This window comes from Styela clava, chromosome 11, assembly GCF_964204865.1.
Source record: "Styela clava chromosome 11, kaStyClav1.hap1.2, whole genome shotgun sequence".
NCBI classification, from domain to species: domain Eukaryota; kingdom Metazoa; phylum Chordata; class Ascidiacea; order Stolidobranchia; family Styelidae; genus Styela; species Styela clava.
Window position 1 is genome coordinate 20,845,137 of NC_135260.1, and position 24,199 is coordinate 20,869,335.

The 24,199-nt window shown below is 36.6% G+C and overlaps 3 protein-coding genes across 3 annotated transcripts; all 3 read left to right on the plus strand.

The window, feature by feature from the left end:
- The first annotated feature begins 2,034 nt into the window (after positions 1–2,034).
- On the plus strand, positions 2,035–4,119 carry LOC120347110 (uncharacterized). Its single transcript, XM_039416952.2, has 3 exons — positions 2,035–2,796; positions 2,998–3,075; positions 3,161–4,119. Exons 1-3 carry the CDS (start codon positions 2,091–2,093, stop codon positions 3,178–3,180), a joined length of 804 nt encoding a protein of 267 aa, XP_039272886.2. The 5' UTR covers positions 2,035–2,090; the 3' UTR covers positions 3,181–4,119.
- Positions 4,120–6,264: 2,145 nt separating this feature from the next.
- LOC120347109 (sodium- and chloride-dependent neutral and basic amino acid transporter B(0+)-like) lies at positions 6,265–9,554 on the plus strand. Its single transcript, XM_039416951.2, has one exon. The coding sequence runs from the start codon at positions 6,565–6,567 to the stop codon at positions 8,497–8,499; it is 1,935 nt and encodes a 644-aa protein (XP_039272885.2). The 5' UTR covers positions 6,265–6,564; the 3' UTR covers positions 8,500–9,554.
- Positions 9,555–20,123: 10,569 nt separating this feature from the next.
- On the plus strand, positions 20,124–21,938 carry LOC144429547 (general transcription factor II-I repeat domain-containing protein 2A-like). Its single transcript, XM_078117624.1, has one exon. The coding sequence runs from the start codon at positions 20,124–20,126 to the stop codon at positions 21,936–21,938; it is 1,815 nt and encodes a 604-aa protein (XP_077973750.1).
- The last annotated feature ends 2,261 nt before the right edge of the window (positions 21,939–24,199 follow it).

The following is a 24,199-nucleotide window of genomic DNA, read 5'->3' on the forward strand; positions in this document are numbered from 1 at the left end:
TGAATATTCTAATTTCAAATACCTTTGAAGAGATTTATATTATTGAATATTTGTGGTCAGCATTCCTTTTCGATTAAATAGATTTCGTTAGAATTAAAATGCTTTCTAAAAGTAGATTCGAGCGAGTCATACTTTTAATTATTTACAAAGCCGTCATATAGAACGGTAAAATAATAAGCTCGTTAAACAAAAATTGTATCAAAAGCGTTATTTTTTCAAAAAAGCCCTGAGATGGCATAAACTTAAAAATGCGTTTTTTCTTCCCGACATGGGACAAGCATATATTGACCAACTAGGTCTACAAAATCGTAACAATGCGATAATGCGAGCATTGAGTATTTTAGCGTAGCGAAATACATTGAATTGAAAATATGTTTTAACCGTTCAAACCAAAATTTTTAAAATAAAAATACGCCATCCTTCTGTAATTCTACTTTACAACCGTTACCTTTTCTATAACCTCTTCTTTATTTCAATGTCTTGTCTCATTGTAGATCATATACATGTAAATATTTTTTTTGACCTATATATATCATTAATTTTAGCATTGTGTATTGTATTTTTCTATATATTTTCAATTTATTAGAGGGTGCCAAATCTTTAAACTTCCAGTTAGTAAGATGGGGAGATAATATAGCAACTAACCCCCAAATGTACCCCATTTCATGTTAAAAATATGAAAACAAAGTTAATTTTCCCCAAAATTCGAACAAAGACTTTTGTAGGAATCAAATTACACCAGGTTTAAGAACATAACAGGTTCCATCCAGTCATTATCAAATTAAAATCTATATTCTCAAGACCTTTGGCACTGATTGAAATAATTATATCTAAGTTCCCATCCGTACGATGTACCTAATTACCCTTGTTGAGATAATAGGAATTTCTGGTTATAACGTAAATCACGAGCTCACGTTTACAGCATTTAATTAGATTTATGATCGACGTATAAATACGACTCCGATATCTTTCGATAGAAGGAAGACGATGTAAACCATTCTAAGCTAGTCTGAATAAATGTTATAAGATTTATATTCTGTGTGTTGTGGAAATATACGAATAAAAACATATAGAGATTTTTAACGCATCTTCATTCACGTGGGCGTTGAAGCTGAAGGGTGAACGGGTGACTTGCAAGTCAGAGACAATCTACGAAATAGCAATATATGGTAATATCACATTCATCTAACAACTCTTTATGCTATACACATACTACGTTCCGGTGTCTGCCATCTTGGTTCACATAATACGGGAGCGCCGAAAATCATGATGAAAATCGTTGTTTTAAAAAGAGACCACTTGAACATAACATTATTGAATGTTTTTTTGGAAGTGATTCACAACTTGTACGCAAATTATCAAACAGATCTACGCTGCCCTAGACCATAGATTCCTAAAGTGCTCCATACGAAGCCCTGGGAGAAACTTAGGGGCTTCGCGAGCTATTCGTTTACTTATTAAAATACTGACTCGACTAATTTTGTTACTAACGAAAAGAAGCAATAATGGTTTTAATAAAATTTGACAACGGTGGCGTCGAAATGTGGCAACAAGGCTGTAATTCAAATATGACATAATTTATAAGTTCCAATAGATAATTTTTATTTTTATAAATTTATTGTGGATCTGCGTAAATAAAAGTCAACCTACTTACTGGCTCCATAACACCAAAAGTTTGAGGATTCCTGCCCTAGACTAATCCTATGAAATATAGATGTTCACTGGCGAATCCTTCAGATAAATAATTCTTAATAAGTTGGTGAATAAACTAAGCAGGTGAACGCCTCGTAATGTTATATATGACAATAATTCCCAACTGCCTTGAAAAATTAAGTACGTTTATAATTGGTGCACTAGTTCAGTTTTGGATTATAAAGCATGGGTGAAGTACAATGAACTGCGTCCTATCTCGATCAAGTTGCATGACTATTGTCCATTGCCATGACTACTAACTGCCTGCAGTAATTGAAACACAAATTTGAAAATGAACAAAACCAGAATAGTTTAGTGAGTGTTGTAGAAGTCACCATAATTGCATGCTATTTTTCGGTTTCAGTTGCTTAATTAACTCGTAAACCTTACAACGAAGAATGTGTGAAAAAAGTTCATCCTCATACAACGTATCAAAATTGTCGAATGAGCTTCAGAAAATATTAGGCAGTAACTACTCACCTGAGTCAATGACAAACATGTTAAATAAATGTCACGAACTTGGAGTATATGAAGTCAGAGATCTTTTACGGCTAGAGGACGACGATGTTTCCGATGCCATGACAAAAATTGACATCATGAAATTCAACGAATACAAAGAAGTTCAGTTGTCTGCTAAACCGTACATGGGAGAAAATTCGGATTTAACTAACGAATTTTTGGAAATATTTGGGAAGAGTTTTCCCGAAGATTCCATGAAAAAGTTGCTGGAAAGATGCAAAAACATTGGTGTATACGCAATTGAAGACATTCGACTTATGGACGAAAGTGACGTTTCCGACATTCTTAAGAAATTAGATGTTAAAAAATTTAACGAATATAAAAAGACAAAGCAATCCTCCACTCCAACAAGTGGCCTGAGGGATTCGCCAAAATCAAGAATCATAAAAGAGTTTTTAACTATTTTCGGAAGTCACTACCCCGAGGAATCACTCCAGAAATTAATGGCGGTGTGTGAAGATATCGGAGTACATGATGTGGAGGACATACAAATTATCGAAGAAGATGACCTCACTGATATTCTTAAAAAATTGGACATTGAAAAATTTAGGGAATACAAAGTGAAGAAAGGAGTTCAAATTAATGGTAATATCAATTTTTAACGGTATTCAATAACACTAACAAAATTTATGTAGCAAACATCTAATTCACAAAAAATATAAGAAAAAGGGAATTGCTATAAATATATGTGATAAGAGCATAGTTATCAAAAAAATGGCACAAAACATCACTGATTTTTGTTTTCAATTCATTTTCATTCACTGCTTTTTCATTCATTTTCAACAGCTGTCCAAGCTAACTTTCTGGTAGCCAACGCTGGAAATATACAGAGTCTGAACTTTAGCAACAACAGAGTCACCATAGGTATTATTTCTATTTTTTTATAATATTAACTATTATTCCTGCTTTAATTAAAAAAAAATACAATTATCTTCTTTAATTATTTCAGGAGGGCATCACATTCATTGAATAAGAAGAAAAGCATTAAGTGAAAATTACTATATCCAAAAAGTTCAACTCAACAAATTTGTCTATTTCCCTTTATCCAACAAAATTAGCTGATAGTGAAATATACTGAACATCGTAGGATTTTGGTGATAACTCAATCCAAAAATTTCTGCTCATTCAACCTGATGATTGTTTACAGTTCAAGAATCTAAAGAAGCGTAGGCAACCAAATAAGTTCAAACCAATGAAAAAAGTATGAAACATCTTTGCGTTACCTGGCCGCATAAATTTGCATTCAACGGTGTTGTATTTTTGCTTTTTTACTCAGAGCTGTGAAGTCATAGTTTATCTTGTTTCCATAAAAGTTAGAGCCGGAGTCGGATTTTTAAACTGTCACACGTTTCTGATAGATCCGGGAGTGGGAGTCCACTGTAACTTTTCTCCGTCTCCATGATCCTGATTTTTACAAAGTATACTGTGTTATCGTGTATTACAGATTTTTTTTTATGAAAGCAGTGTTTTTCAATAATATGCGAAAAAAATATAAGTCGAGTATACAACCATAATGCGACAACTTTCTGATTGGGTTTATTGTGCTAAATATTTTTTGTACATATCTCTTTTAATTAAAATTAAATTGAATCAGATGTGGGACACCTCTCAACATGATGATTTTTTTCTAGTTTTTAGGATTTTGTTTCATTTACATATGTATATTATCATATAATTACTCTGTGTGTTCTAAATTCTATCAAATTTAATTCTATTGAATTTGTTTGTCAATGATCCTTCTATGTTCATAAATATTATATATCATTTTTGAGATATAACAGTAAATTTGTCAAGTGAGTTTTCTATATTTTGTGGTCATGGATATGTTTTTTGCATATCAACGTAGCAGTATAAAAATCTCTTAAATTTCTCTTTTTTTCAACTACTGGATCAAAAGCTTTTTACTAATATTGCTGGTATTTCTTGAGTCACTACAATTTCTGCCGATCGTTTGTGTCAAGAGTGGGTTTCGAAAACGGCTACCATAGCTTAGTTTCTGTAGGTACATTTTTCAGTTGTCCTTCGTTTGATTTGAAGTAAATATGTGTTGATACGATTTTGATGAAACAGTAGGAAGAACGCCAATGAAGCTTTTTAGATTACCCTTATGCAATTTGATGCTTCAACAATAACAAAAACCACAACATGGACAACAATTTAGCAAAACCATCTACAGGTTCACCTCGTGTCCAAAAATCTGCACCCACAGGTAGGTAGGCTATCGAAGACCCAATTTCTTTCCGCGAATCCCCAGGCTTTTATTCATCTCTATAACAGGTGACACCCCATTCCATGAACTGCAAGAAATAAAGGGGAAGCTTTGCCATAATAATTCAAGAACCCTGCAGACTTCACAATGGCAAAGGCATAAAAACCAACTTCAAAGGTTATGGTTAAATGATCATTCAAGTAATGGAGCAAGCACGGATTTAAGGTTAAAATCGAATTCTGTAATGAGTTTTGATATTATGTACAATAATCCAGAAGCAATATTTATCGTGTAAGGCCAGAATCGCTTCATGATTGTTTCAGTGTGGCCTCACACATTTGACAGCTTCATACATCCATGAATGTCAAATCTAACCTTTCAGTTGAAAACAAATGGCAATGACCATTTAGAAATCCTTTTCATGAAATTCAACCTTAATATCTCAGTTATTTTATAGTTATGCCTCGAGCCGATTAGAGATTCGGCTTTATTTAAAAAATCCAAACATTTAGTAACAATCCATAACAGACTCGTCACCAATTTCTAGATGACAAAAAAACAACACTCACCTCAAACCATTTTTGAGTACAAACTACCTCAATTTGAGCAGGAAATTTTAAAAGCGCTTCTGAAAACATCCTTAACCCCGTCAAAGTGTCTTTCGCCATCGTCGCATTGCATGGAATCTATTGAATAATAAGGCGGCCGGAATATAATTTGACCCATTAAATAGGTGGTGGATTGATATGACTCCAGAACAATTATTACCGATGTGTCAAATAAAAGCGATTGACTGATAAAAATATAATTGATTAATTAACATCACTCGTGGAGATGGGCACAGGAGAGCACAATAATCACAACACTGCGCGTTGTTGAGTTGTTGCTTTGCTCATTCCCAGACATACCAGTATGGTAGTCTACATCTAGTTTTAGTCTCAGACATATTTCTCCGTGCTTTTCGTTGGTGACTAGTTTAGCTTCAACTATTAAAGCCTTATATTCTAGATTAATAAAGTCGTGTAAGCTTTTAAGTTATTTTTGAAGTAAGATGCTCTGTTTATAGCTGTTATGAAGCGTCTGGCGCCATCGGCCTGCTATATTCTTCAATTCACGGTAAGCAATGAGTACCAAGGTTTCTTTAAGGATATGTTGAGTGGATTTTCTTTCTTTCGTTACTCGTTTTGAAGACACAGTTTATTATATATGAATGTCATTGTGCAGTCAACCTCTTCGATTCAAATAGACATATTTACAAGTTATGGTCGTAATAGGCGTCACTTTCACAAACTATATTTGGTAACAAGATGTTTAAAATATTACTTCGTGCCGTATAGGACTATAGGTAATCCGGGTTAGCTATACTCCAGAATCAACTAGTAAGTAAGGTCAACTATTTTTCATAGATCGACCAGTGGGCCATGGCCCACCTCTAGGCCACAGAAACATTTTTAGGTGGGCCACAAACATAATAAAAATTGTTAGAGTTATTTATAAACTAGTTAAACGTTGATAGGAATGAATGAAGATGCTGTTTTTGCTACTGAGTGGCAATTCTCATTTTAATTATTGATACTATTGAGTGGAAGTGTCTATCTTTTTGAATTTTTTTTTGTTTTTATGTAGTTTTTCCTTTGCATTGGAGAGTTAATGGGCCATACAATTTTTTGTATAACAAAAGTGGGCCACGTAAGAAAAAAGGCCCCCTTTTTAGAATTTGTCAAGTCTCGAGTCCCACCTCAAAAATAACTAGCTAACAATAAGCTACAAATAACAGATAGTAAGGCGGAAGTATGTTTATTCAAAAAACACGTCGACTGAAGATGATCTTAAAAATCCATTACATTTACAGCACATATATTTATACTTATTTTACTTGAAGATACTGGGAATCTTGCGATTATTTATTGTTATTTTGTTGTTTGTGAATATCGACTTGACGACCGCGTGGGTAGTTTTTCTTTGAAACCTAAAGTTTTGCCTGAGGGCACTTGTTAACAATTGAAAATCGTTGGAGCGGAGCGCGAAGACAGATGAGCTTCGTGATTCGGGCGTCTCCGTCAAATCAAGTGGAACAAGTAATTTGGTATTAGTGGAATCAGTGTCGCTTTTGTAGCAATAGCCAATAACCAATAGCTTACAAGATGCCAAAAGAAGACGAAAATAAAGATAGGGGTAACTGGGATAACAAGGCAGATTATTTACTCTCGTGCATCGGATATGCTGTAGGACTTGGTAATGTTTGGAGATTTCCGTATCTTGCGTACAAAAATGGTGGAGGCGCTTTCCTTATACCGTATGTCATTATGTTGGCATTTGCTGGGCTTCCAATTTTTTTCATGGAATGTGCATTGGGACAGTTCTGCAGTTTAGGAGCGACTTCGGCGTGGAAATTCAATCCATTGTTCAAGGGAGTTGGCATATGTATGGTCACACTTTCTGCTCTCGTCGGAATATATTACAATGTAATAATTGCCTACACAGTCTTCTATTTCTTTTCCTCGCTCACAAATTCGCTTCCATGGGAATCTTGTGATAATTGGTGGAATAATAAGACTCTGTGCAGTACAAATTTTACATACATCTGCAGTCCTGACTTATCCAGTCTCACTGCTGCACAATTCAATACTGTCGAACAGAGGGTATCAAGTTGGTCAGATGACGGTGTGCCAGTGCCAGAAGTGGAGAATGTGGCAAATGTTTTGGGCGTTAACATTTCTACCCTGAATTGTGGAACAGCTAAACAGAACGCTTCCAGAGGTTCTAGCCCAAGTGAAGAATATTGGGAAGAGTACGTGTTGGGCAGACCACCAAACATGAATCCGGAAAACACTGGCCCCGTTCGCATGCAACTGGCACTTGCGTTATTGGTTGCCTGGATCGTGGTATTCTACAGCTTGATCAGAGGTATAAAATCGTCTGGGAAAGTGGTTTATTTCACCGCTCTTTTTCCATACGTCGTGCTCCTTATTTTGCTTATCAGGGGTGCAACTTTACCCGGAGCATACGATGGCGTGCAGTACTACATTGGATATGAATCGAATATTGAAAAGCTGAAAAGTGCGGAAGTCTGGAAAGACGCTGCGACACAAATTTTCTTTTCTCTAAGTGCCGCCTGGGGAGGATTGATTGCACTTTCGTCATATAACAAATTCAACAACAATTGCTTCTTTGACTCCGTTCTTGTCTGCAGTGTAAATTGTTGCACGTCTCTATTTGCTGGGTTTGCTATATTTACCATCGTTGGGCATATGGCACATGTCTTGGGAAGAAGAGTGGACGAAGTCGTCAAAGACGGCTTTGCTCTCGCGTTTATAGCATATCCCGAAGCTATCGCTCAGCTGCCCGTGTCACCTCTGTGGGCTATTCTGTTCTTCCTAATGCTTTTCACCCTGGGGCTGGACAGTCAGTTTACAATTTTAGAAACAGTGGCAACTTCTGTTATTGATGCCTTTCCAAGTGTGTTCCGCAACAGGCGTTGGCAACTAACGCTTATTTTGGCAATAGTTATGTTTCTTCTTGGTCTGACATGCATCACAAATACGGGAATATACTACCTTCAACTCGTCGATCATTATGCCGCTGGATGGGGATTACTGATTGCTGCTGTGATGGAGCTCATAGGGGTCTGCTGGGTGTACGGAGGGAATCGCTTCATAAAAGATATTGAAATGATGATAGGCAAGAAACATTGGACCTTTTGGATCTTCTGGCGAGCTTGTTGGTTTTTCATTTCACCACTTCTTTTGATCGCCGTTCTCATATGGTCACTAGTTACATTCACACCTGCATCATATGCGGGTTACGATTATCCGGACTGGGCTAATGGCCTAGGATGGGCTGCTATCGGGTTCGCGCTATTATTCATTCCGCTCATGGCCATTGTTGCGATTATCAAAAACAGAGGAAACATAATCAAAGCGTCAAAACCCGAAATGGATTGGGGCCCGTACCTAAAGAAATTCCGTGGCCAACGATACGCTTTGATGAACGAGCCTGTCGAAGCATTAGATATTCAAGAAATGGGAGAAAGAAATCCAACCTTTGAACAAGAAGAAGACTGTCAAACAAAGATGTGAATATCTTGTATATCTGACGTCCAGAATCACTGGCGGTACAATTTTACATAGATTCGCCCATTTGCCACGTGATTGCAAACAGACGCCCTATACAATTTCTAATTAAAATACTATTTCCCTGTACAATTTTATAAAGGATTGTTTAGGTTCCCCAGTTGTTGTTTCACGTCACTGGGAAGCCTGTGCCACTCTGTAAATGTCTTTTAACTTGAAAATGGCTAGACTTCAATTTTATCATTCAATTTTGACGTTTAGCAACTATCGGTGCGCAACGGCATCATCCTAATATTTATGTTTTTAGTGTTAGTATATAGCCAGTCAGTGTTTGTGTCATCGATCTAAATGTATTTTTATTTGAGAATACTTCACAATAACAAAACAACTACGAAGCACCTTATAATTCAAACAAGTTAAAATCTCATTTTCGACGAAGTTCGCACAATTGTGTGTATCCCAAGCGATTTCAGAGCCGCCGACAACTATTTGGTGTAGAGACGGTATTAAATTTCACTACCTCGAAGTAAAGACGTTCAAAACATTTATCTCGTTTGGTAAACTAAATAAAACCCTTTTACGGATGACTGATTATTAGAAGGCTCATTGTCCCATACTAACTTTTTCTATAAACAGATTATTTTAGTATGTCTAGAATGACGTCAAAAGACGATTTCGAGGGTGTAAATATTTTGAAGTAAAATGAGCTATTACCTCCAATGAGGCGGAACAACACAATATATACTTCACATGGTATTTGTTTTTTAGTATTGTTATACCTGCCTCACGAATGTGCTAACCCTATATCCGTCAGTTGCATAAAACTATCTTTCGCGTAAGTGAACCGAAATACTTTTGCCAATATATGTACAAACATGATCATCCCAGTTGACTGCATGACAATTCAATTGATAATGTGAGGTGTTAACTTAATCCCAATAATATTTTTCATTAAATATGTATTCATATAATATCCAATTACTAACTTTTCTTTCTAAAACTAATATTTATACTTATGAATAAATGACTTTTCAAATGTAATAAAAACGTTACCACAATAGCTTTTTTATTGTATCTGTTTCTCTGGTTTGAATACCCGATACTGAATAGGCATTGGGAGTTTCTGGTTTTCGTATTTCCGAGAAAATTAGTAGTGTAGTAAAAAGAAAACGTGTATCCCTCAAAATTTGTTCCCCCTCTCAACATATTTTTATTGGTTATTATTGTTTGATTTATGCCTTTACGAAGATAGTCTTCATTGGAATCAAAAAAATTGGAGGATTTATTTATTTTAGTATGCTATTGGTCTTCAAATACACCAAATGAATTTTTTTAGTACCCTGGAAAGGAGCGAGGTTTCAACACTTTTGGCAAAAGTAGCATTCTACCAACAAAAAATATACAGAAATTTACAAGTGCCATATTATATCTGGTATTATTCTAATAGATATTCAAAAAAAGGATCGTTTACCCAAAAAATAGGTCCAGGCATAAACTCGCTTCCACTTATTTACACTTGTCATCCGTGTAAATGTCGTTCGTAATCGATGTATTACCTCGGGCAAAAAATGAATGAACTCGATATCTTTTGTGAAGAGTTCAATGCTATTACATTGTACAAATTACCATTACCACACTCGTACTTGGTATTCAATTCCCCATCAGAGCATTGTTTTTATGTATGGATTTTATTGTCGGACGTTAGATTTGAAAGTAGCTATAGTTTGCTCCGCAGCATGTCATATTTGAAGCATGAATAAATTTGTAATTTGTTAAAATATACACTTGAAATTAGGAAATTCATCGGTTCCACTGAAGCTTTTTCTCGTATATTCTAACAACTAGTTAAATGCAGAAAAAATGAAAAAAGAAACCATTTTTCATTGTTGCAATAAAATCCTTATTTATTTTAAGAACGTGATGATTGGCATATATGTGTGATTTTGTTGGTTTATTCAAAACTTTAACGAATTGGCAGGCACAATTACATAGCATCGAAACATTGTTGGCCCATTGATAGTACGATAAAAACATAAATAATTCATGGACGAAAACCAATATTTCCATTTGTTCACAAAAATTTTTGCACAAGAATAAATCTTTCAAATCTATTTGTGTCACCACAATTAGAATGCGGTAAAATGTTGTTTTTCGAGTGCCTTCACTAAAAAGCATTCCATGTCTACAAGGGTAATACTACACAAACATTATATGGTCAATTGCAAGCAGTTGGTAAAATGTCGTTGCCAAATGTCTTTCTGTAATGACGGAAGATTCAACCGGATTCGATAATAATTCTTGCGTTTATGTCAAAAATCTTCTGAGGCCAGGATTTATGCTCAACATCATTATAGAAGTTACTAGCGAAATACCGGAATTGAAAACGTAAAGGAATATTGATTGGTCACAATTGTTGTAGCAATCGGAGATAGAGTGTAAGTGAACTCTAAACCCAACTAATCCCAACACGAGATAGGAAATAACGTACAGTATTTGAAGTTTGACATGGAAAAATTTAATCATTAAAACACTAGTGGACGGTAAGTAACATTCCCCCAATTATATGTGATAGTGATTTGTACACTTTTAGTTTATGCAATATCATTACAGCTGCAAGGCGTCAAATATTCCGCCGCACCGAATGCAGCTAACAAACAGAATTTTATTGGTGCAATGAAAGTTACACTCTCGTTCATTTCACTTACTGATTCATGATCAGCGGATTCGACTGCATGCAGAAATGAAAAATCATTGAAATAGAACTATGCTTCCATTAACATCCAAGGCTGCTGCAACAAGCTATCTAATACGATATAGTCGTATTTGGTACGTCATCTTATTTTATACGCTGCGTCCTAAAATGCAACAAATCTAATCTTCTGCCTGGTATTACAATTTTGTACAGTTGTTTGTACAGTACCAAAAAAGAGTTTGTTTTGATATTTTTTCATTTATTTCAGTTTCGACGCTCCTGACAAGAACAAATTTGAACTTGAGCATTTTATGAAAGCCAACGTGCTCATAAATTAAAAACAGCATGCAAGAACGCGTCCCGGTAGAAGCTCATTAAAAATAATACTAGCTATTTTTAACTTTGCTTTGAATTTGGAATTAATTTCCAAACGCTCAATTTTGTCTTTAATTAGCAAGAACTTTAGCATTAAAAATTTTGAATGAAATCATCTTATTGGAGACTATTGTTGCAAACGAATTGATATGCTCCTCCCTTTGGAATTTGGTCTATTGGTTTACTTCATTATGTTTTTTTGTTCAACATATATATCATTGCGCGCTCAACGCAAAAAGGAGAAAAAACGAAAGTGCAACAAAAGTGTTGCTATTTTTAACAAAATCACCATGAAACCAAACAACTATCCAAATATTTAAGGTTTTCGAATATATATCAGTTTTTATGATATCAGTGAAATGAACTCAATTTACATGATCAAAGTGTGTAACATCAACAGAGTTACTGAAAATGATTCTATCATTGGAACAAGTTATGAAACAGCGCTGGGAATAATAGAGCACTTGGTATGCTTTAAATCAGGCGTGGCCAATATGTCGATCGCGATCGACCGGTCGATCGCCACGTCTCGAGCAGTCAATCGCGTCTGATGTTGAGTGAATTTTATTTGAAATATCCCCAAAAATTGCCTCAAATATCCCCAAAAATTGCCTCGAACCAGTTGTGTGTTTTGTAACAGGAAAAATACAGTACTTCACATGCGTAAAATACAATATACACATACAGTATTTGAGTCTGAGCAAGCCCATTAAAGCATATTATCACGTGACAAATGCAAGTTTTTCCGCTGTCAAGGTTTAAAAACGTATATCGCGTGTCTAGACCAGGGTTGCCATATTGGCTTCTTCGACAAAATTCACGATTTTGGCTTCTTTGAAACACGTTTGACGTCAGAATGTCCGCTTGGCTTTTTTTGATGTCCATTCTACTGTCTATTATTAAAATCATTTAAAATACAATACCGGTATCTACCGGTTAGACGAAACGTTACAAAAATATATTTGTGTTAGTGTGCAGCAAGACTATTGAATCACTTAGAATGACATAACAATTGCAGTTTTCAGCCACTCAGACAGATGTTCAAGCAGGCTTCGTTTTCATAGTTTTGCGTGTTACAGTGTTATTTGTCAGTTTTGATATATGTTTTCAAACAATAGTTGTATGACTTAATTCAGTAATTGAAATTTTGCCTTCCGAGGAGCTTTAGTTTGGTTGCGGTAATCAAAATTCTAGCAAACGACGTGATTATCTGGGCTAAAATCATCACATTTTTTGAGGTATATATATCGCAAGTTCAAGTAGAAACATGTACATTTATTCGTCCTAACGCGGTATACAAGTTATATATATATATATCTGAATTGAAAAAATAGTGCTGTCCGCTTAATATTTACTTTTTTTGGCGTTTTGATGTTTCTAAATTTTTTATGTAGATGTCAGCTTGACTGTATTATGCCGGATATAGCCTTCATTCTAATTCTGCCATTCAATAAAAATCCTTCTTAGTTGTAAAATGTAAACCCTTGATCGTGCTGAAGTGGAAATCGTCATGATAGCAACCAAAACTATAAATTTGAGGATTTAGCATTTGATGTGGTTCACTAAATCAATTGCTGGCTCTAAATCAGCATATTGCGAACTGTGTAAATCCACTATTGTGCTAGGAGTTTCAAATCATGAGGTTTTTGTACTTGTTAAAATTGTTGGCTTTTTCTGTCTTGATTTGGCTTTTTTTCATCACTGGGATCTGTTAACCCTGGTCCAGATTGACAAACGATTCTACAATTATGGCAGTATGCGAAAGTTATTGTCTCACTCCAAGAGTAGTGTGATAAATTTTATTCGCAATGGTAGCAGTGGAAAATGCCCAATTTGTTCTAATTCTAAGCAAGCGAAGAATCGCGTTTGGAGGAAATTGTAAATTAGATATATACTGAAGTTTGAGCAGTCATGTAACATTCATGGTTTGAGAATATTTATTTTTCGCTATTCGGATAATACTTGGCAAGGTTTCTTGAAGAATTTTCAACACTTACAACTAAAAATTAGTCACGCCTTTTATCTGAATTGTATGATTTGAATAAATCTTAAATAAATAATGAAACACATTTACTCCGGGTACAAAATATTTGAATCAACTTAAATGGAACATAAAAAATACAAATTTTGTGTCGATTTTGCGAATTTGTTGTATGCGTGTGTGCAGTTATCTGCATATCAAGTGCCCATTCGTTTTTGTGTGAGACTTTATTACCGATCAGTCGATCGCGATCTATTTTGAAGATTTTAGTCGATCGCGGTCGAAAGCAGGTTGGCCACCCCTGCTTTATATGTTCGGAAGAAAAATATGCTTGAGAGCATATCGTTTTAGGTCGTTCAGAACACCGAATGCTATTCACCGGTTAGTCGTCGTCGTCACCGGTTTCTTCGTATATATGATGTTCAAGTCAACAAAATTGCACACTAAAATGCTACGCTCATATCTGACCCACATTCGTCAGTTTATCAATTATTTGGGCATTCTTGATTCATGAATAGGTTTCATGTTCTCTGTTTTTAAAACAACAATAATATGTTACCTGGATTAACGGGCTTGTCAAATGGAATCTCTTTGGCATTTGTAAAAACTGGTACACATATGGGAAAATGTAGCCTATTCCTCGTTTACGCTTGAGTTATTTATTATTTTCCAACACTCAGTGTATCTCCGCTCTGAGGTTATATGCTTAGGTCGCAGTTAGTATAAGTTTATTTTGCCTCAAATAATCTTTCATAAAAAAGATATTATATTTGATAAAAACGAAATAAATATAACTGATTGCAGAATCAGGAGAACAAACCTTAAATAAGGTTTAAATCGTACAGATATTAGATTGAAAGATGTTGCCAAAAGAAATGGTACGTGTTTGCTCACTCAGAAGTATTAATTCGCACACGCACATACATGATGCAACCACGAAGACAGAATAAAATCAGACGAGAAAAAAAGAGGAACGCAAGATACATTAGTTGGTAAACAAAAAGGAAAACTATACAAATACATAAAAAAAAGATTATGACCCACCATGCTAATAATTTTGTAAGAATTGCCAAATTGAATACCGAATTAGTAAACAGGAGTGGAATTTATAGAAAATATTCGTTAACAAATATTGCCAGCTGACTGCATCTGGAGGTTTTCCCATTTTTAGACAACGAAATTTGATTGAGGTTGTCGATTACTAGGGTAGGTTCAAATTTATCATAGACGATTCAACAGTCTTTGCAAATTTTATTAATGTCGACACCATTATTGTTGGACAAGATAGCTGTTGAATTGATTTGATCATCGCGAAACCTGAAAACCGAAAAATAAATCTGCGAGTAGAATATTCAATGATTACATATCAAGGAACAACAAGGACTGTTCCATTATTTTGGGAGGAAAATATTGATCGGGCCTGGGAAAAACTTGTGTTTGAAATACAGGTGGAAATTGTTTACAGATCATGCAAAGAAAAAAAGCTTTGGTCAAACCTCACTAACCATTACCACCGTTGTCCATTACACCATATTTACAGCAAAGCCCTAACCAAACCGAAAATTCCAGTACACAGAAAGCATAGAATACCACAGCAAGTTGAAACTTGAGCGGGAGAATCCAATGTAGCTTGACTGCTTGCCTAATTACAATTATTAGTTATATTGCAGGAATTATATTGTATTCTCTACCGTCATAGAGAATTACACGACCCAAATTTAAAAAAAAAATCAAAGGCCCAATATTAAAAAAGAAATATAAACACGAAAAATTCAGAATGTGAACAGCTATTTAAAGAAAATTTTATCCAAGTATATATGTAAATTATTGTTGGATAAGTCAAGGATAAACAGCCAAACATGCCCTGCTCACATGTTATAGCATGGCATTCAGTGGTGGGATTCAGCCGGTTCGCACCGGTTCTATAAAACCGTCTCGCGGAATCATATGAAATCAGCGAACCGGTTAGCATTAGTAAAAAAACATATAACAGAACCGGCCGAAAAATATGACTTCTGTGATGGAACTGGCTGACAAAAAATTTTAATCCCACCACTGATTGCATTGAAATATAAAATCGGGTAAAAACAGTTCGACTGTCTCATGTCTGTTACAGAAACAATATTATGAAACTGTTCAACATTCCCAGGAAAATAAGTGTGTGCAAGTGTAGAGTGAACTTTCTGTCGTAGTCTATCAACAACAGCACTTTAAAGTAAAGGTTTATACTCTCCCACTTACTTTTTCAAAAACAATCCTAAAAAATTATTACAAATACTCTGCAATTTTGAGAAAAGTGTTTTATTTTCATGAAGTCAGACTGAGCGACAGTATCGGCTGTGGCTGAGTAGTAAGTAAGCTGATTTATTGACACACTGGAATACTTTGGCAGCAACCGCCAAGTTTTTTTTGTTTTACCAATAACATGCTGTATTTGGGTTTTCCGTGACAGATTTTCATCGAAGATAACTCCTATAAGAATTTTATTTCTTTCCAATTTCATTGCCATTGGGCAGAAATGATTTTGTATACCTCACACTTTTATGTTTGCTTGTATGGAACAATAAAAATTTGTTAGCATTAAGAGTAGGGATTTGTTGAAAGAGAATTGTTTTAAATCAAGTTATTTTTTTGCCTGTTTTGTTGAAATGACTGTATTATTTGATTTTTTTGTATGAAATAGGTTAAATAAAAATGAATATAAAAACTTGCCAAGCACTTTTTATACGGGTACCAGTACCGGTACCTGGCAGCACTGAAGTCCGGTACCGGTGCAGGTCATACAGTTTTTTAAGTTGCGTAAGTCTATATACCGGTACCGTACCACTGCTTACTACCGCGTTTACCTGGAAATAAGACCTAGTCTGAAATATGAAAATTATTGTATAATGTGCCCTCCCCTTAAAATCAGACCTGGTCCATACTCCATAGCCTAAATTAGAAGAGATTGTAACTTAGGTGGCAAATTCGTGGAGCAAAATCACTGACTGAGAGACGTCTGTTTTTCTGTTGCTGACTTGACTACACAAGGTGAATATAAATTTTAATCGGAAACCTCACAGAATAGAGTATGACAAACCTTTCTAATATAGCATTGGGCTAGAAGACACCAATGATGCAATAACAAAACATGTTGATTTCAAACATCCATATATTATAGTATATATTTCAATATGTACATTAATGGCAAGGTGAAATGACACAAAGTTCCTTAAATAGCGATATGACATGGCTGTTTAACATACGTTCATAGCCTTTTTTGATTTTATATAATACATATAATATAATATTTACATTCAACACATGAACTATGATGAAGTTTAAATCAGACTGTGAAATAGGAAAAAATCCTCAGTGGACTTATTGCCACCAACTAACAAATGTCTCTGGAAAGTTTACCTCCCAAATATCTCGGTGTACTTCAGTGCAATGAGAAAATCCATTATCTAAGCATCCAGTCTGCCAGTACCTTCCCTTTTGAAGTAACTCCGTCTGATTTGTGTGGAAGTATACTGTTTAACAAAGCTGCTCAAATGTATAACCGATATACAAGCTAGTCTGTATTCAATTTATAATGAGAAAAAGGCTGTTGAAAAAACGCTAACACACAGCGAGCTATTCGAACAAGTCAAAGCAAGAATAAAACTGACGCACCGTTCTCCGCGACGAGCGGCCCCTCAAAAGTGCAAAAAACGTTGCTGGCAGCATCGGTCAAAGGTCATGAAAGTTGGTAATTAGCATAGCCTAGGCCAAAGCGTATATATAATACCAATGGCGGCGCGTCAATAGGGTCAACCGGGGCAATGCCCCGGTTGTTTTTTCGGTATAATAAAAAATATTCGAAAAATACCTCAATATCGGTTGCACAGACTGTCTACACTAGCCATATTCTCCCGACATGGTTCATTTTTCGCTCGCAAAGCCTTCGCCGAACGTCGACGGGGCGACGCCGATTTTGCCCCGGTTGCTCATTGTATATCGTATTCTCTCTTTTATCTTCCACTCGCCGCGTTTGTCTCGTTTGTTTTCTGTTTCTTTTACTAAATCATCGGGGCTAGCCCCGAAATTATGACGACACAATGCCGACGTTTCTTACAACAACGTGTTGACATATTCATGCATTCCTTCTCGTTCGTTGGTTGCTTGAAGAGTTGATAGTTTCCTCGCCTTCGTTTTTGCCGCTTGTTTCGCTATTTGAATCAGTTAGAGACCTTTAGTTCATTTGCTTTCGATTTTCCACATTCCTTTCGAGCTCCTCACTTCTTTCCGGCTTCGCATTTCTTAGCCTTAGACCTCATAATGAATAAGGTTGATGCACTACTTCGCACTCAGTTTTCGCAGCTGCCGCTGGAACAAAAATTAGAGGTACAACGTCTTGGGCCTTATCAACCAAAAAATTGTTCACTGGAACAATCCCATGACGGAGGAAAGCGTCGGCGTATATTCTGCGCAGAAACTTGGTATAAAAAACACGAATGGTTGTGTTACAGCGAGGACAAAAATGCACTTTTTTGTTTTTATTGCCTACTTTTTGCTACCGCCCGTGACTCACGTTGGTGTAAATTTGGTTTTAGAGATCTTAAACATCTTTCCGAGCGTGCCAGGGATCATCAATCTTCTATGACGCGCGGTTTCTATTCGTCGGCACAACCAAAACGTCGAGAAAAACCGCCATGTTCTCGGTCGATTGATAGATGTTTTGAAGTTCATTGGTTGTCACGAGCTGTCCCTCCGTGGGCACGATGAACGGGCTGGCTCTTCTAATAGAGGGGTATTTTTGGATATGGTGGAATACACCGCATCCCTAGATACAGTATTGAGAGATCATCTAGATGCCGCAACTGTTTCGAAAGGGACATCTAAGGATATCCAAAATGATTTGCTCGACTCAATGTATAAAATTTATTTACAACATTTGGCTCTGGAAATTGAGAATTGCCAGTTCCTTTCGATTCAGTCTGACGAGACAACTAACATCAGGTGCGTTTCCCAACTGGCTGTGATTTTTCGGTTTGTGAAAGATGGTAAACCTACCGAGAGATTTCACAGCTTTGTACCAATCGTTGATCGCACGGCTTGCGGGATATCGGCTGTACTGAAAGAAGTGTTACAGCCTTACAACGCGAAGTCAAAATTGATAGCTCAAACTTATGACGGCGCGGCAGTCATGAGTGGGTCGAAACATGGTGTTCAAGTTTATATAAAAGAAGATTTTCCTCATGCGCATTTTTTACATTGTTATGCACACCAATTTAACCTCGTTATTAAAAATATGTGTCTTGATACCCCTCTCGTCCGTATATTTTTTGCAAATGTTTCGGGGTTATCTTCATTTTTTTTCGTTTCGCCGAAGCGCTCTGACCTCCTTCGCCATATATGTAGCCGCCGTCTCCCAGCTTGTGCACCAACACGTTGGAACTTCCAATCACGCGTGGTGCAGGGCGTGTCCGAAATTAGGTCTGAGCTCATTGAGTGTTTCAATGGCATTCAGAGCTCTCCGGTTTGGGACGAACGCTCTGTGAGGGAGGCGGCAGGTCTAAAGCGTCTGCTAGAAGATGGTGAGTTTTCATTTTTTCTCGCTTTTTTCTCCACAATATTCTATCACGTGGATGTATTATACGGCGCATTGCAGTCAAGGCTAATGGATGGAGCGTCTGTGCAGTCGTGTATTTCAGACTTCTGCGATGCTGTATCTCGTATCCGGGAAACAATAAAATACGACGACACATGGAGTGCTTCTTCACGCCGCGGGCAAACAACGCAGCGTTTGATTTTGTCTGCAAAGGAATGCTGTGACATTCTGGTGAATCAAATAGGCGATTGTCTGCGCACTGAACACCTTGCCGCGTTCTCTTTGATGAACCCCAAAATGTTTTCAAAATTTGCACGTCAATTTCCCATCCATTTGTTGGCTACTGTCTCCAAATTTTACCCCATGATAAACGTGGGTAAATTGGAAAATGAATTGCAATGTATATACACCAATCAAACTTTTTTGAACATCACATCAACTTGCGCGCTCTATGGGTTCCTCATAGATTACACTCTAGTAGTCTGCAGGCCTGGGCAAGCTCTGGCCCGCGGGCCGCATCCGGCCCGCGGCAACGTTTCATCCGGCCCGCGAGCAGATTTCTAAATTAAGACACTTACATTTTTTATTTACATATAAAATATACTTTGAGGGCAAATTTCATTAATGTAATAGAAATAAGCGTTTTGGTAGCTTTGTGTATTTTAGATTAGACCCTGGCATAGTACCAACTGCTATCTGTAGTCATCTTTGTCGCAACGATCAGCGCTTGTTTTTGCACGTGATTACTGAACAGCAGAGTAATCGAAGCGTGAATTTTGCGCGCGTAATTTCGATGAGTCGCGTTTTGATTCGTGTCCCAATTAAGAAGGATACACTTAGGCTAGTCAGCTCTGCGCTACTCAGCGTTTCAAATATTGTAGAAGTAGTGGTATGTAGATAAATTGTTGAATTGCGCCCAGCTTTATTTTATTCTTTGTTTATCCTTTTATTTATGTAACTTGAACTGTAGCGTCAATTCTAAACCTGTGCTAGATCTACAAAGTTGCAAAATGTCAGCCGAAAACAAGAAAAGAAAAGTTGACACAGAATGCAGAATTTTTAACAAAAGTTGGACAGCGAAGTATTCATTCACAGAAGTCGATGGGATAGCTGTTTGTCTGGTTTGCAAGGAGAAGGTCGCGGTTATTAAGGTTTTTAATTTAAAAAGGCATTTTGAGACAAAACATGCAAAAAAATACAAAAATCTAAGTAATAATGAAATGGCGCAAACAGCGGAGAGTATGGTAGCAAAGCTCGAAAAAAAGCAAAGTTTTTTCACACGACTCCATGCATCTAATGATGCAGCTGTCATGGCCAGTTTCGTAATAGCTCACAAAATCGCTCAAAACAGCAAACCATTTTCTGAAGGGGAGTTCGTCAAAGAATGTTTAGTAGAGACGGCAGCAATTGTTTGTCCTGATAAAACAGATGCTTTTAAACAAGTTCCGCTATCGAGAAGAACTGTCACCAGAAGGGTTGAGTGTATCGCAGGAGATTTAAGAGATCAGTTGCTACATTATGTCAAACAATTCGACTTCTTCACTTTAGCGTTAGACGAGAGTTGTGATGTACGCGACACTGCTCAGTTGCTTATTTTCGTTCGTGGAATTACTTGTGATTTCAAAATTACTGAAGAAATAGCTGCTATAAGACCAATGAAAGGAACAACAACAGGTGCAGATATTTTTAGCGAGGTAGATGCATCCATGGATAAGTTGGGACTTAAATGGGAAAAATTGGCGGGAGTGACGACAGATGGGTGCCCAAATCTTACAGGAAAAAATGTGGGATTGTTGAAGCGCATGAAAGACAGAGTTAATGAAATTGACCCAAAGCAGCAGTTAGTGTTTTTACATTGTATCATACATCAACAGGTATTGTGCAAGTCAGTGCTAAAAATAAGCCATGTCACTGATGTAAGTGATGTTGTTACAAAACTAGTTAACTTCATCAGGTCTCGAGCACTAAATCACAGACAGTTTATTTCCCTGTTGGAAGAGCAAGAAAATGAGCACACTGACATAGGATATCATACAACTGTGAGATGGCTCAGTTTAGGCAAAATACTGAAGCGAGTTTGGGACTTGCAGCAGGAGATTCGAGAATTCTGTCAAACAAAGAACAAGGATATTCCGCAGCTTTCAGATAAGAAATGGTTATCTGATTTTGCTTTTGTTGTTGATGTCACTGCTCTATTGAATGAGTTGAATTGCAAACTCCAAAGTAAAAAACTGTTTGTGCATAATATGCACAGCTTGGTAAAATCGTTCATAACGAAATTGCAGTTTCTTTCACGCCAATTACAGAACAATAATCTCGCTCATTTTCCCACACTCAACACAGCTACCACATCTGCAAATGATTTTCAAAAGTACTCTACAATGCTAGATGCACTGCATGCTGAATTTTTAAGACGATTTGAAGATTTCCGATTAATTGAAAATAAAATGAGTATGGTCTCTTCTCCTTTCACCAGTAACGTGGAAAACATACCATCTGATGCACAACTCGAGCTTATTGATTTGCAGTGTGACACTTTACTTCAGGAAAAATTTAAATCATCTGAAATTCTGGATTTTTATTCCTCTCTAAATAAAAAAAGTTTTCCCAACATAAGGAGACATGCTCAAAAGATGCTAGTTCTTTTCGGATCCACTTATATTTGCGAGCAAACCTTCTCAGTAATGAATTTTACCAAATCGAAATTTCGGTCGTCTCTCACCGATGAACATCTTTCTGATTTGCTGAGAATATCTACGTCTGCCATTGAACCCGACATTCAAGGACTTGTTAAGGCGCAGCAGAGCATACACACGTCTCATTAAAAATAACAATTGTATTAGATTTTGTTTCATTCAATTGTGTAATAAAATACAATAAAAAACGCTATGTGGGTTGACTCAAATTAGTCCGGCCCGCCACTGCATTTTGATTTGCAATGTGGCCCTCGAGCAAAAATAATTGCCCAGCCCTGGAGTCTAGTAACTATCTTTGCGGCGTCTGCAAAATTTTTGGACATCATTTTGACGACGCCTATTTCTTCCGCCGACGCGGAGCGAACATTCAGCACGCTGAAGCGTATTAAAACGTATCTCAGAAACACAATGAAGCAAGATAGATTAAATTCCTTGGCTGTTTTATCCATTCACAGAGACGTTATTTCTGGGATGCATGACTTTAATCAGCGCGTTATTGAGCATTTTGCTTCCAAGAAACCGCGGCGTGTTGCATATATGTTCAAGCAGTAGAAGTCTAGCAGCATATATATCTATGAGTGAGCGACGCATGTCCTTATCTTTGCATTACCTTTCCTTTCCTCATAGTTACGTTTTAAACCTTATTTTAGGTTTTGTCTGCTTTCCCGAAGTTTCTGTTAATATGTCATTGTATTTATCTGGGTAAATATTGCCTTTCCTTTTGAAAGAGGTTTCAAAATAAAATATGTCTATATTTATTAATCCCTTGACTTGGACCGGTTTTAAAGACACTTTCTTATCGTTAAAAATTGTCGCTTTTGCCGATTGGTTGTTACCGATGGAATGGTTTTTATACTCATAAAATGATGGGAGAACTTACAACGCTCATCCTGTCCCCGTAGATGGGGGTGACTTGGTCCCGCAGTAGCTTGCCCCGGTTGTCAAAATGACCACGCGCCGCCAATGTATAATATCTAGGCTAGGTTGTCTTATCGCCTAATTAAATCCGCAGGTTGCCGCCGACCTAGGCATATTCTTCATTATCACAACACACTTCTTTTGTCGAAGGCTGCCTTGATCGAATTGCTTTTGGATTGTAGTAGGCTCGTGAGCTATGTTTCATGATTTTTCTTGCTCAAAACGGCTATCTGATATCTCGGATAAACATTCCTGTTAAAATCTTATGACTTTGGTGTAAGTACAAAGCAAAATTTTTACTTACATTTTTGAAATTATTATTCCGGCAGCGTGTGCATCTGCCAGAACGCAACGTTTTTTATTTCAATGAAAAATACAAAAAAAAATAAGCCCAGAAATAAAATAAGCCCTTGTTTGGTGCTCAATATAAATAGACTTCAATTTATTCACCAAATTATTTAAGTTGGATGGACTAAACTAGCGGTAAAGTGTTTCAATTCTATTTTCAATTTGCTTTTCTTGGGGAGGACACTGGACAATTGGCAGATGATCAGAAATACATTCCACCAAAACAACACTGTTTATTTTTCATTGTAAATATTTGTCCATATATGATCTGTATAGATAGCAGAGCGTGAAGTTATTCTGATAGAACAATTTATCAGTAAATAATAGGCCATGGTGTGCATGATATCAATAAGCTGGTAAATATATTAGACTCATCAAGAAGATTATAGTTGAAGTTCCTATTCGGTCACTTAAATCTCGATTTTCAAAATTTACTGAGGACTTTTGCATGATACCTCTTAAAATCGAGTGTTAATATAAACGAGATAGCGATCAGAAACCGCCGACTTATCGATCTAGAGGCGTATATCCTTCGATCTGACTCAACAGCGACACCGCGTGTCCCGTCATTAATTAATTGATAACTCGCCATTTAAACTACATAATTCAAAATCAATAGGCTTCTGGTCCGAGATATGATGAATGCACATGCAAAATTTGGAGCAGATTCAACCTTGCTCTCGTGAGATGTTGCGTAACATACGAAAACGTCTAACAGGCAAACGAGAATATCGGTCAGAGACCGAAGACTTATCGATCGAAAGTTAGGGGATCCCCCAAAACAGCGCTCTTACTCCATAGTGACACCTTGTGTCCCATCACTTATTAATTATTAACTCGCTAATTATACGACATAATTCATCCAAATAGGCTTCTGGTCCGACATTTGATGAATGCACATGCAAAATCTGGAGCAGATTCAATCTCGCTTTCGTGAGATATCGCGTGCATCTAATAGACAGACAGACAGATACCTATCAACATACTCACCGATTAAAATCGATGAGTAATAAAATCGATAAGTAACAAACAAACAGACAAATACCTATCAACATACTTACCGATCAAGATCGTTAAGTAATAACTGACGTAAGTGCGCAAGGATAAGCTCACTTCTTGAACTA

Bases quoted from the DNA above. Each gene is read 5' to 3' on its own strand.
- LOC120347110 (XM_039416952.2), top strand. From the start codon at position 2,091: ATGTGTGAAAAAAGTTCATCCTCATACAACGTATCAAAATTGTCGAAT. The intron at 2,797-2,997 runs GTAATATCAATT...CATTTTCAACAG, and splicing joins GAAAGGAGTTCAAATTAATG to CTGTCCAAGCTAACTTTCTG. The intron at 3,076-3,160 runs GTATTATTTCTA...TAATTATTTCAG, and splicing joins CAACAACAGAGTCACCATAG to GAGGGCATCACATTCATTGA.
- LOC120347109 (XM_039416951.2), top strand. From the start codon at position 6,565: ATGCCAAAAGAAGACGAAAATAAAGATAGGGGTAACTGGGATAACAAG.
- LOC144429547 (XM_078117624.1), top strand. From the start codon at position 20,124: ATGTCAGCCGAAAACAAGAAAAGAAAAGTTGACACAGAATGCAGAATT.